Source organism: Notolabrus celidotus, chromosome 22 (genome assembly GCF_009762535.1).
Source record: "Notolabrus celidotus isolate fNotCel1 chromosome 22, fNotCel1.pri, whole genome shotgun sequence".
Classification (NCBI taxonomy): Eukaryota; Metazoa; Chordata; class Actinopteri; order Labriformes; family Labridae; genus Notolabrus; species Notolabrus celidotus.
In genome coordinates, this window is record NC_048293.1 from 8,872,921 (window position 1) to 8,887,681 (window position 14,761).

The window sequence follows — 14,761 nt, forward strand, 5'->3', positions numbered from 1 at the left end:
AGCTACATTTTGAATTTGGTTAAGAACCACGGTTCAACACTGGTATGAAATTGGGTAACAAACAGTAGACACCACTTCAAAGCCTGTCACCTTTCTCCCTTCCATCGTTGACACAAATGAAGAGCTCTGCATATAAAACATTTATTTTGCTCTGTATGAATGTATAAGGTTTTTAACCATCATCAGCACAGGAGCTGAGAAGAAGTGGCACCACCATAACTGCTGACTGCGTCTCCTCCATCTGCCTCTTACTGATGTGCTTCCTCCATACTCCTTGATCATGGCTACTGTTGTCATCTCTTCTCCTCCAGCATAATGAGTCAGTGTGTGATGTTGGATGGCTGCTGACAGTGTGTCCTATGACTCACATCAGGGTGGTACTGCTGTCCCAGCATATCTCAATACTACCCCCTCCACCCCATCCCCTCTTTGTCCTCCCATCCTTTCCCTCACTCTGCCTCTGTTTACTGTACTTTCCCCCAGTGAGTTGGGACATCTGTTAATAATAAGAAAACATTCTTTAAAGCTGAGAGAAACAAACACAAAAAATGACACACACATGCAAAGTCCAGTCGGACAGTTTTGCACCTTGAGCCTTTTTCCCCTCAGAGTTTATTGTGTTTTCATGGATGAAATATTTTTGTTCTTTTCTGTGGAAAAAACAAATGTAAACACTGGAGAGAAGAAGGAGAGAGCTGGCAGAAGACACTTAGGTTTGGAAAATTCAACCATGAAGGAGACTATACCAACATAGGAACAGAGGTCACAAATGATATTGCTGTAGGTTTTTTTATGTACAACAAATGCCACAACTCTTCCTTTTAATTATTAGAAACCAGATGTCTCCACAACTATGATCCACTTACATTCTAAAACTCTCTGTGGTGACATGTTAGTTTGAGCTCAACCTGTCAGAAGCAGTCCACGCTTCTGTACCAATGTGAGGTCTGCTAAAGACAGACGCCCTGTCCTGTTTTATGTAAATACCATACTTAAACACTCCTGCTTTAAAGGGCCCGGGCACTCGTAAACCTTGACAGACCCTTGGGCCGTGCGGCGGCCTGTAAAACACTGACTGTTTATGGATGCCTGTACCTGCATCCTTCCAGCAATAAACACTTGTCTTTGTCCTTCTGGGATGGAGTAGGTGAAGAGGAGGAGTAGGAGATAATGTCCTCTCAGCAAGGAAGGGTTTTAGGTCAGGTCCATGCTAATCACCTGAAAATAGAAAATGTCATAGTGTTATATCTGAATAAAGTTCTTTGTGCCTTCGTCACTCAGTTCCTAAAACACCCACAAACTAATTTTAGGTAATTCACAAACTGTTTCTCATATACTGTGGCGAATTAGATTGTGTATTTAAGAACTGAACCCAAAACTATGCTGACTCGGCAGAGCCCGTATCTTAAAAAACAACTGTTTGTCTGAATGTGTGACAATTTTGGCGACAAGAGTTGGACTAAAACTTCTGTTAAGTAAACACTGAGCATAGGGGCTTAAGGAAACTATTATTATTTGAAAACTAGCAGTGAAATAAGCACTGGAGGTGTAAGCCATCATTCCTACCGTTTCAGGCCAAGATCTTTTTCTATCTTTCTTTCCATTAGGAGCAAAACAAAATGGAATACAGCAGCAGGTCAAGGTTCTCAGACCTTTACTGCATGACAGTGACATACCTGTTATGTAAAATATCATAAGATCACTTATCAGACACCTAAAAAGCTCTCTGTCCGGTCATTAATCCTTGTAGGAAAGAGTGCTCAAAAATTCCTTTCACATCGGTTGATAAAACAAAGCAATTTCATATTTATTTTTGAGCTTTTTTCTTGACCTCTTCTTGTCCTCCCTGTCCCCTAAGAGCTGCCACCCTCAAACTTTCCGTGGCCGCTCCCTTCTTCTCCCTGCTCTGAATGCAGACGGACTCTGCGCCATTCGCCTGGTGCCATCGTTGAATCAAAGTTCTTTTAATCACAGCACCACCCCGGCCCCCTGTGATTTACAATCTCTCTGCATCCATAGGCATCCACTCCAGCCAATTGCATTAAAGAGATGAATAACCAGACCAATAAAAGTGTTGTGAGGAGGCCGAATGGGTCCGCGGACGCTCATCGTCCATTTGGTGCAGTAAGCAGTGGGGGGCGGGCAGGAGAGGGGGGAGAAGGGGCTTTTAGTGGAAGGATTTTTAGGGGTGATATTGTGATTGGTGGTGGAGGTGATGTCATGTCATCCATCTTAGGGAGCCACTTCATTAGGCTAATGGAAGGGCTGGACCGCTCACCGTTTGTTCCTGTATGTGTGTGTGTGCGTGTGTGTGAGCGTCTGTCCTTCTATTGATGGCAGCTTCCAAGGCTAAAGTGGTTATGAAGACTGAAGTGATTTTATTAGCCAGGCACATATCCCATCACTGCGTATGGACATAACTTTGTGTGTGTGAGAGGGTTACTGTGTATCTATACAAGTGTGTCGTCTGTGTGTGTGTGTGTGTGTGTGTGTGTGTGTTTGTGTGTGTGTGTGTGTGTGTGTGTGTGTGTGTGTGTGTGTGTGTGTGTGTGTGTGTGTGTCAGTATTTTCACACCGTGCAGTAATGACACTGTTTTTGGTGAGAGGAGATAATGCAGTGTGTCTGAGGAGCTAAGGCACACCTCAGTCCTTTGATGTTTAAACTACAATCCCCTTCAATGACTTGCAAAAAAAGTGAAGAGCAGAGAGGATACTCACGGCGCTTTAAGGGAATATCAGTGATAGACTTTGATTTGTCACTGACTTAAATTAGTATGTCACTTCAAATGTCCCTCTTGTGACGAGTGAAGAGGACAAATGGAATCACTCTTTGAGCGGTGGAGCCCGCTCTCCTCTGTCCCCTTCTGTCTTTCTCCATCTTTGTCAGTTTTTCCTCCTGAAGCACACATGAGTTTTCGGACGGCACATGTGCAGCTGTCTTTACAAGATTTTTTTCCTCTGATCCCATTCCTTCCTTTATTATCCAGATCGTTCCACGTTCAGCAGCCCATTTTATCCTCTTCTTTAAATATTTTTCAGATGTCATACGAGGCCTTCCCCTGACAGCTTGAAGCCTGTTCTGATCATCTGAACTCTTTTTTATCTGTGAACCTCTCCGCTGGCAGGTTACAGTGCCGTTGTTCAATCTTTTCTCTATTAACAGTTACAGTTAGGTACCATTAGGTAGTACTACTTGAATAACTATTTCCCTCTGGGTCCATACAAAAATAACAAAACAAGACAAAACATGTATGATCAAGGAATAGATAAAAACAGGAAAAAGAAAAAAAGGCATGACTGAAAGAAAATGTAACTATTATATAATGCACACATTTCTTTTTTGAATAACTTCACTCTCCAAGAAAAAAAAGGATCATTGGATGAAGTAATTCCACTGAGATAGCAATTAAATCTAATTGTGAAACCAGGAAGTCCCTCTATTTGCTTACTCCATTGATTTCTCCCTGTTTTCATTTGTGTTAATCTTTTATTTTACAACCTCAATCCCCCCAAAAAGTTGGGACACTGTAAAATGTAGACAGATTTTGGTGGCTTCCAAACCAGTAAAATCCTATATTTAACTGATAATAGTGCAAAGACAACATATCAAATGTTAAAACTGAAAAATGTTTTTTTTTATTATAAATGTGTGCTCATTTTAAAGGAGTTTTTGTCTGGTTATGAAAAAGACTGGCATTAATATGTCTATGTCTAAAACCGTTGGTGGTGGGTAGCTGTCAGATGAATTGGTTATATTTATTAATTTATGTACTTAAAGGGACAGTGCATATTAATGAACATTCAATGTAGCATCAATGTAAATAAGTCAGAGATAGCCATAAGGCTAATTTTCATCCGTAGTCCCCGGCAGGTCAAAACAGAGTTCATAAGAAACGATAAAGATCAGTAACAGATGGAAACAACACATCATGATAGCATGACAATTAAAACAACAATACATCACAAGAGTGAAAATAAGTTATACAAAAGTGCAAATGAACGCAAAAAAAAGTGCCATTCAGCAAAATTGGAAGACATGTCCGGAGTTGGACCAAAAAAAGAGGCATGGACCAACATATCAGTATATCACACAAGTATAAATGCATGCAATCAACCCTTGAAATAATAATAATAATAATAATAATAATAATAATAATAATAATAATAATACATTTTATTTATAAAAGCGCTTTAAAAGATTCTCCAAGCGCTTTACAGGAAAATAAAATTATACAATAAAAGCAGAGGAAAACAGTGCAAAAAAAGCAGAGAAAAGCAAGGCAGCAAAATAAAACAAAACAAGAAAAAAATCAATCAATTATAGTTTAAAAGCCTTTGTAAATAGGTGTGTTTTGAGTCCAGATTTGAATTTGGTGAGTGAGGGAGAGAATCTGAGGTGTTGGGGGAGAGAGTTCCAGAGGGTGGGGGCAGTGACAGAGAAGGCCCTGTCCCCCCAGGTTCGGTGCTTGGGTTTGGTGAGAGGGGTGAGGAGGTTGGCGTTGGTGGAGCGGAGGTTGCGGGAGGGATTGTATGGCTGCAGAAGGTCGGTGAGGTAGGAGGGAGCTAGATTATGGAGGGCTTTGTAGGTGATGAGTAGGATCTTGTACTGTATTCTTGAGGGGATGGGAAGCCAATGGAGGTTCTGGAGGACAGGGGTGATGTGGTCTCTGGAGCGGGAGTGAGTGAGGAGGCGTAATATAATATGTGAAATATGTGAATACACACATACACACACACACACACACAGAGAGAGAGAGAGAGAGAGCGAGAGAGAGAGAGAGAGAGAGAGAGAGAGCTCAAAGTCGCTTCTAAGAAAACGCTGTCTTTGAACTCAGTTTGACACTGCATTCAAAAATGCCAGTTGAAACTGTACTATGCAAAGAGGTAACCATATATAAACATAATTCAGAAACGCCACCCCAAGCTGGCAAAGTGGAAAACTGTCCTGTGGTCTTACGGTCTCTCCTGGCTTCCCAAACATTAACATAAATTGTTCACAAAACAGTAAAATGTATCGGTTATTCTACATTTGATATGTTGTCTTCTGTAAGATTTAGGCAAGGCAAGCAAGTTTATTTATAAAGCACCATTCATACAAAGAGCAATCCAAAGTGCTTTACAGAGTGAAAAACAAAAACCAGAACAGTAACAATCAACAATAACATACAGCAAACACTATTTAACACATTTAAATGTTATATGCTTTATATTTGGATTATTTCATAACCATACATTTTTTTATTAACACTCTATGCAACATCTCAACTTTTTAGCAATAGGGGTTGTATTTCCAACTTGATTAAAGCTTTGCAGAAAGATTAAACTGTGTATGACAACAATGTGTTTACTCATACTAACAGTATTTGCATCAACAATTGCGCTGCTGAGGTGTTAATGAAGTGTCATAGTGTCACTCACAAAGGCCTCTAGAAAGGGGGGGGGCACTAGACTTCTCATGTATAAACTTAAACATATGTTATCTGTAAGCCATTAGGATGTGTAAATGAGAGGACGAGATGAGGAGTATCCTAAGCGAGGGGCCGGTATCCCCCATGTGTAGACACCTGCTACCAGAGCAGAGGTACGCCAGCCAAGCTGTTTCCTATGAATATTAAATATCTCACTATTATCTTCTGCTGCTGAAGGTCGCCAGCCTCCCGGTAGTAGAAATAAAATATCCACTGCCTTTTATTCATTATTTGTGACAGACATTAATTTGATGTCTCAATACACTCAGATCTGAGGAAAGGCTGCTGTTGTGAGATTTCAGACAAACATGTCAGCCGGGCATTTCTTTTGAACTCTGAGGTAAACTTTGATGGTCTGATGGATTGAAGGCAGACAAAACATGTCTATTCTTGTTGGATTCTTGTCAAACATAAGAAATTAGATGTGAGGTGCTTATGCTGTCAGCTCTGGGTAAATAATTGTCTGCTTGATGCAACAAGAGATAATATTACTGAAGGACATAATTATCTGATGTAACACGCTGGTCACATGTATGAAGTGATTTGTTTGAAGAAGTTTGGGCCTTTTGAAAATATTGGCAGCGAAAAAATTTAAAATTTTGAAGAACAGTTTTAAAAAACAGTGAGATCTTGTAACTGTTTAAATATATTTTGTATTAAAAAGTTCAAAGGTAGATCTTGTGGCATCTCCCTGTGTCGTATTAAAATGTCCGTAGATCTACATCTATTTCACATGACCATGGTCTCCATTTTAGTGTGCTTTCAGATCTTTGTGCTTCTATGTAATGTGTTAACAGCCATATTAGCGGGCCTTTGCATCTCAAAGTGCAGTGCTTATTTGACTTGCGTGGCCTTTAACGCCTGTCCCTGGTGCAGATCGATTTTGTGCCTAGCCAGCAGCCCACTGCTAACCTTGAGGTAAGCTGCTGTAATGAGATCGCATCTGACGGCATTGACTCACACCTGACAGCACTGACACTCTCCCTTGTAGCCAGGGAGAGACGCAGACAAAGCCTGGGTCCTTTGTGCTAGGTTGTATGTTGAAAACATTTTTGCTGAATTTCATGGCTCTGTATAGTTCTACCTTCTAGATATGTTTGTTATAAACACCTCTGTGTTTAGTACACACTTCAACGATTTGCGCACAATCCCCAACTTATCTCAAACTTCCCATGGGAGAATAAATGGTATGTTTGGAATGTTTGCTCCATGAGAATGCAAAGATTAAAGGGTAAACCTCAGTTTTAGTGACACCTTAGCAGGCACACTTGTGTGGTGTGCAGTGCACTAGAATTCAGCTTATGCATTTGCTTTCTGTTTCCTGGCCCAGATGAAACCCTCTGCTGCAAAGATCTTTCTTTTTTAACCAACAGCCCATGCACTCCTGCACCCTGAAGAATGTGGAATCTAATTTGAAATTAATTAAAACGGAGCTGCCCATCCAAGCCATCAGCGTGATATACCTGTGGACATAACATGAAATGACTCTTTCCTTTCGAACTGTGACATGCATGCTGAAGCTGATTCACAGATGCATGTATCAGGCTGCATCTGGATGAGATGGGACTGGGAGAACCATTATCTGAGTGGTGGTAATTGAAACAATAATGGACATGGTAACAGCTTGGAAAATAGCATTGATCCATCATCTAAGATGAGCCCTCTTTGTACATTAATACCATGACTAAATGGTGCAAACTGATATTGCTCTTGGTCATGGCTAGGTCTAGTTGGCTAATTGAAAAAGAAATGAGCAAGATGAGGGTTCTGTGAAATGTAGAGGAGTGATTCTCCCACTTTGCCTCAGCAGGGCTTTGAATTCCTCCATCAGCCTAGTTTTCTAGGGAAAGATTAACAAAAGACACGGCACGATTTCAGCGGAAGTGTGGAATTGGAATTCAATTCTTGTATTCCTACGTACAGATGTAGACTAGTAAGCCAGAGGGAGCAAGATCGATATGAATCTAACAGCTTTAGCTCCTACGCAGCTCAGGAGCATCGTCAGCCGGTTACATCTTTGTCTCAATCTTGTCTACACATTTCACCAGTTTGTGCAATCCAACCTTGACACATTTTTCTCTACCTGGCATGTAGCTTTGCTGATTTCCAACTTTCACGGAGTTGAAATGGCAGTGAGCTACAGCTAGCCTATAGATGGTGCACTGCTGCGCTGGATGAACACATGGAAAATGAGATCAGTGACCTACAGCAAAGGTTAGACTTCAGTAAGCATGAGCAGTCAGATGATGGCTGGTGAAGGAGTAGGGGGTTTAATAAACTACTGCTGCCCATAAGCCTATTGTCTTACTCCCTTGCACTCAACCTCATGTGGGTGAACGTGCACATTAGTGCATGTTTGTGGGTGTGTTGTGAAGTGGCTGAGGCTATGGGCCTCATTGTGGCTAGCTGTGGTAAGCTGAAATGCTGTTATTGATTACAAACAAAGGTTGAGATGGAAAAGCAACGGAGGGGGAATGGGCTTCGCTCCAGGTGTAGGTGTATGTATATACACGTGTTTGTGTGCGTGCCTGTGTGTGTGTAAGCGTATCTGTGTATGTGAGCCACAGCTGTGCTGTCCGTCAGCCTCTGGGTTATCCACGAGGGGAAAGGGGGCTGGGGACTTTTGCAGTGGCAAACACTTATATGGAGAAAAGGAGAAAAGGAGAAAAGGGGAAGGGTGCATATTTTTATATAAAACATAGTATAAGCTTGGAAACACTTTGCATTGGTGTATTTTAAACTACTTAATAGTGTATGGAATAATAAGTTAAAGCAACACCTGGGTTAACCAGCAAAACACTCATCATCAATAATCGACCACTCTGAAGAGGACTTTTTTCTGAAGGAGGGCAGCTTGCTGTTTCTCACTTTTAAGTAGGAAGAACATATTTTTCACTTTTACTTTGCATCACTCCCTGTCTCTCTATGCCATTTGCTCATTTCTGCTTTTTTGTTTTTAAAATATTCAGATGTTTCCGTGTCAATACAAGTACTGGAAATGCTTACATGGTAGGGATTACCAAAAACTGACCACCTTCTCATTAATTGTGCCACCACCAACAACCCTTAACATTTTTTTCTGACTCATAATGTTAAATGTGACACCAACAAACAAAATCTTTGTGGTCCTCACAAAAAGGGTAATGTTGGTCAGAGTTATACTAAAAAACAGTTTATGTCCAGAGGGGCTGCGAGCTGAGCTGCAGCCATTAATTGTCTTGAAAGATGGACAATTACTTTTCACCTTCTCCAGTTGTACAAAAATGAAGCCAAAACATTTCCTGCAATGGGTGTGGAAGTCTGGCCCATTTGGAGCCAAAGTCTGTGCAGCTGATGAAGCTATACGGAACTGATGTCTTGTCCCTTCATTTCCCCCTCTGATAGAGACTCATGTGCTACTGACGGTTATGTTTTCTCTTGCCTTTCTTCTCTTCTCTACTTCTCCAGTGAACACATCAGAGCAGGAGCTGTGTTTGTCAACAGAGCTACCAATCATTACATTCAATCCCATTAAAAAGCATTAAAAAAGAAATTAAAACTGAACTACTCAGAATAAATCAATATTGCTACATGAGTTATCATGATGTAAACTACTTAAAATGACAAAATCATGTATTAGAAAACTTTCTAAGGCCTGTATTTTGATTTTAAAGTTTGACCCTTGTCCCATCTGTTCATATGAAGAAGGTGGCTTTTTTCACCTATACTACCTATCTTCAAATATTGGCATCATTTTGGGGGAGCTGCCCTGTCCTCCATCTTTTATATAATCAATGGCTGGAGCTAACATTAGCCTAGCTTGTATGTAGAGACTGCTTGTTTGTAGTTTATTCCCTCCGTGCTCATCATTCACAAAGGCTCACATTTTGTCAAATAGAGATCTCCTACCATTTAAAGCAAATGGCCTGGTAATTAGAACCAATAAACACTCTGAATGGCCATCACACCAGCTCAGATGAGCTGTTGGTATCAGCATGTTGTCTGATTTAGGTGTCCACAATCAGTAACAATAAATAAAATATGGTAGTGGAGTATCTCTTGCTCTCATTCAAGCACATTTTGAGCACAATGTGTGCCCGTTTCCTGTGACTGTACAATCCCAACAAAACACATTATTACCTCACCACGCTGGTGCACTCACACACTGCTAGGATAATCTCTCACACCCTGTTCGCTGCTTTTCCTTTGCAGACACCTGTGGTTTGACACACACACACACACACACACACACACACACACACACACACACACACACACACACACACACACACACACACACACACACTAAGTTATCACCCTCCCTCTCCCTTACGCGCACACCTGGTCTCTCCCACCTCTCTGCCAGAGTGTCTCTCTTTATGAGAGGCCTGCCTGACACCCAACTGTGAGGCCCTTTTTAATTAGAGTCCTGCTGTTAAGCACAGACCTCCTCCAGTGGTCCCATCCTTTCCCCACCACCTCCTCACACCTACACACCCTCTGTCACGAACACACACACACACACACACACACACACACACACACACACACACACACACACACACACACACACACACGCTCTCTCTCTCTCTCTGCTCCTCTCCCTGTCCTCATGGCCTGATTCACACCTAGTATCAACATCAATCTAAATTGCTTGATTTGCTAGATCACATTTGAAAGTTATGCACATCACACCAGCAGAACCCAAGTCAAATATTCAGTATTTTTAAAGGAACACTCCAGATCCAACTTAGCTGCCAAGCTTCAGTTTGATTTCATTCATGAGAAGCCAGATAAAAAGGGAAATATGCATATTTGAGTCCAGCATACTGCAGCAGTTGTCTGCTCACTAGAAAAATCCACACAAAGGCTGGAATGAGGAAGATTAAGGATGAAGATCAAGCTTTGTATATCGAGCTGTGTTTCTTTGCGAAGCTTTGTGTATTTATCTACCAATTCCAGGCAAACAATAGAAATTATATGAATTCAATACAGTTTTTTATAGCATGAGCATAAAAACAAAGTGTGGATGAAGGACTACATTTCAAAACTCTGCTTACATGCAGCTTTTTTTTTTTTTTTTTTACAACAGTAGCTTTAAAAATAAAGTTTTCATCAAATTCTCATTGTTAAATTAAGCAGCATAATGATTATGATTGGTTGAGGATTCAAAAGAATGATTTCCTTACATAACAACCTTGGATGTGCAGTTGCTGACAACTTCTGCACAAAGTATTCCTGGAACTCAAACTGTTCCATGGCATCCATAACCTGCATTCCTCCATTTCCTTTTTTAAAAGCAAGACCAACCCACATGTGAAAAAAACTGCTCCCTCACATCCATCCATTCCCCCTTCTTCTTTTTTTTTCATCTGCTGGTTATAATCAAAGAGCTATTGTGTTGCGGTGGCCTCTTGTCTAAGCTGCTTTCATACGGTACTTCCAAAATCAGAGCTAAGTTGATTAGAAACAACGGTAAGTGGGTGGATATTATGTTGAATCAGCTTTGGAATTTCGAGCTGCCCTAAAGCTGCTGCAGTGTGTGTGTCACCCGGTTCCCGGCAGAGGAGGGGATTATAAACACACAACATAACATACAATACATGCCAACCTCAGTCAGAGGTCTTAAGTAGGTCTGAAATCAGCCATTAAAGTCAAGTTCCAAAAAAGTTTACATCCCAATACAATTTACAGTCTATATGTTTGAAATTAGTGTGGAGGAAATACTTGTCTGCATCTGTGACTGCTTGTCTTCAGCTTGATGTGGGAAGACAGGTTGTTTAGGACCGTGGGGAGCGAGAGATGGGGAAATAGCAGGGTGGAGGAGGAGTAGGAGGAAGGCTGCAGCTGTTGTGTGTAGTTCAGTGTTGGTATGGTAGGGCTCGGTAGAAATCACAGCAGAGCCCGAGTGAGGCACAACCCCTGTTGCCTTAATGAAAAGATAAAGTTAGATAGAGCTCCCTTATCTCTCCCTTCCTTACATCCTCTTTACCTCTGTGTTCTTTGTGCTAAAGACCCCTTCAATCCCGGGGATTTAGCATGAAAGGCAGAAACAAAGTGCCTTTTTTTCTGTGCCACCTTCCTCTTTTCCTTCCTCCCCCTTCTGTGTAGGAAAAGTCACCACACGAGAACGCTCCATGTCTGCATCTGTATCAACCCTTCCCCTTCCTCAGAGGAACAGACAAACTCTGTCTAGGCCCTTTCCTTTCTCGTCTGTTCTGGGGAGGGAGTTTTTATTATGATTGTTTTTAAAGATTTCTTTTTTTTGTTCTGTCTGCTCGGGGTATCGGATATTGCAGAGCAAGAAAAAAAAAGACAGGGAAAGGGGAAGAGGGAAAGAAGAGGAGTGAGAAAGAGAAGTTATTTTGCTGAAGGACATTTGCAGAGGCTGCTTTTAACACCCCTCTTCCCTTCCCCCACTTCCTCCTTTACTCTCCCCTCATCCCTCCTTTAACACACTTCTGCCTTTTTCTGCTCTTTAAATATTGAAAATCGTTGCAAATTCCTCTTGCCTCTTCCTTTTGATGCTCCTGGCCTCCCAACAGCTCAGCAGCAAAAAAAAATGCACTCAGGAGGGGCTGAAATTCTTAGTATAGCAACAGCAACTATTCCCACCTTGCAAAAACCTCCTCACCCCCACAAACCTCCCCCAAAGTGAACGGGTCTGAGCTCTGCTGGTTCCCAAACCTATACCCCAAGCTCCCCACGTTCACTTGAAGGCCAAACTCTCCCTCTGGGCTGGCTTTGGCTGTTCATTTCTGCTCCTAACAGGGGGTGGCTCTCCACAGGCCTGGCTTTTTAACCCACAACAGCATGCATGCACACACACACAACACAGCTGAAACCAACTTCTGTCACTCTCTTCTTTATTTTCCACCACTCTCCCGCGTCTCGACTGCACACATCACAGCATACTCTTGTCCCCCAGTTCCTGTTTTGTTTTTATTGCTCACATGGCTGCATTTAAGATGCTATTTAAGATATGGCTAACTAGTAGGGTGCAGACGCCTGTGTTGCGGGTTGCTCAAGAAAAGAACACAGCCTGAGTGCAGATATAGATAAAGGACTTTTCTTGAAGACTGCATTCCTGAGCATGTGCTGTTTTTGTTGTATCTTTAAAAAGGAAAAGAGTTACAAAAAGCTGCTAAATAAAGCCGTAAAAGTTTTCTTCTTGGCTAAGCAGCGGTCAAAACGCGGCTGGAGTAGTCTCCCCCGTCGCTTTCATGTAAAACAGGAGAGCGAATCCCCGAGCAGCGAGCCAGTGCAGCAGGCTGAGATCATAGACGTGTTACTGCTTAACAGCCCGCTTTATGGGACTGGCGCTCTTTGTGTTTTAATGAGGAGGCCATGGATGGTTTGAAAGAGTGAGGAGAAACGGAGAGAAAGAGAGAGAAGGAAGGAAGGTTGGGGTCTGTCTGAGAAAATGAGAGATTAGAAAAGATTGAGAAAGAATAAAAGATGGAGCGTTGGAAAGACGTAAAAGAGAGGTTTTATGTCTCTGTCTCTCTTCACGTCTAATTAAGAGTGAATGAAATGGCTGAAGGGTCCGTCTTAAGTGCTGTCGTTAATTTTTCACACCACAGGTACACTTCGTGGAACACTTGTGTCTGTTCTTCTCCTCATCTAACCCTCCCCCTCTCCGACTCCAACCACAAACGCCTTGGGTCAAATGACCGATCCTTTCTTTGGTTCGTTTTATAGCCTCAAGAAATAAATCCAAAGTTTCTCTCCAGGATAGAAGAACAGAACAGAGCATTTTGTTGCAACAAACTTGGACAGATCGTATGTGTGTGTGTGTGTGTGTGTGTGTGTTTGCGCGCGTGTGTGTGTGTGTGTGTGTGTGTGTGTGTGTGTGTGTGTGTGTGTGTAATTCGCTTGTTTATGTGTGTCTGCTCCATTCCTCTCTATATTTACCTCACTCTGAAAAGTGTTTTTAGCCCCAAGAGCAATGGCATGAGATTGGCAGTTTGCTGTGTGCTGATAGAAAGTCACGATCTGTGTGTATGTGTGTGTTCGTGTGTGTTTTGAAGCATGTGTGTGTGTGAGTGTGTTAAGTGTGCCTGCTGGTGGAAACGCAGAAGAAGGAACGAGTGCAGGCTGGACACCTCAGGAATGCTTTTCTGATAACAAGTTCCCCCAGCTCACTAGAGCTCTGTTGTACGATTGTGTGTGTTTTACTGCACTGTACTCTTGTTTGTGTGTGTGTGTGTGTGCGTGTGTGTGTGTGTGTGTGTGTGTGTGTGTGTGTGTATGTGTATGTGTATGTGTGTGTGTGTGTTTGTGTGTGTGTGTGTGTGTGTGTTTGTGTGTGTGTCCTGGGGGAAGGGAGGGTGATTGGCCATGCGTGTCCTATGCTCTCTGAGTCTAGTTATCTTTTACTGCACTTGTACTCCACCTGCAAAAACACACACTAACACACACATGCACACACACTATCTTTCTCACACACACACACATGACTCAGATTTATTTTTATTCCACACTTTTTTAATGTTTTTAAATTTACTCTCTGTCTCAGATTTTGTCTTAAGTGTAAATTCACTCTGCAAACGCCCACTCTCACACATGTTCGCATTCCTACCTGTGGAGCGTGACTCCGGGTCACCGCTCATACCTCGTGTGCATCAACGCAACATTGTGCAACAGCAGCAGTGCTAACTCGGATGCAGTTTGTGCTGCTTCCTCCCTCCCTCCCACCCTCTCTCTCTCTCTCTCTCACTCTCTCTCTCTCTCTCGTTCTGCCCCCCCCCCCCTCTCTCTCTCTCTCTCACTCTTAAATCCAGTCTGTCCGGTGGGTTTGAAGTCAGATATAAGGGTGGCATTTTGTGGCTGCAGGTGTTGCTTGGTGAGCCTCCATATGAAGTCCTACCTTTGGATGATCTTTTAACTCTCTCTGTCTCTCTGTCTCTAGTCAACTGTGGAGACGGCATCGACTACAGCCAGCGGAAGCGAGAGAACATCGGCGACCTGATCAAGGAGACTCTGGAGATGTTTGAGCGCCACGGGGGAGAGAAAGCCTTCATAAACATCAAATATATGGTGCCCACCTACACTTCCTGCCTAATGAACTGATCATCCTGATGCTGCACAGACTCTTGACTTTACATCTTTGTCAGTCCTTTATCTGGCCCTCACCTCTAAATGAACCTCTTATCTCATGCCTTACTTTCTCCAAGCGCTCCTCCTAATCCTAATCTCACCTTCACTCCATGGGTTCTCCTTTTGTTTCTGAACGGATCTCTTATTCCACTAAGATTCAACACCCCTTCCTCTGCTCTGTCGCATAACCTGTTTAAAAAGCATTATTAAATTCA

The 14,761-nt window shown here is 42.3% G+C and overlaps 1 protein-coding gene across 1 annotated transcript in view; it reads left to right on the forward strand.

Annotated features, from left to right (window-relative positions):
- pacrg (PARK2 co-regulated) overlaps positions 1-14,761 on the forward strand; it is a 156,582-nt gene extending 141,821 nt beyond the window's left edge. Inside the window, exon 5 of the mRNA XM_034674309.1 lies at positions 14,359-14,761. Coding sequence (XP_034530200.1) covers positions 14,359-14,519 — 161 coding nt within the window. The 3' untranslated portion in view covers positions 14,520-14,761. The remainder of the gene's footprint in view (positions 1-14,358) is intronic.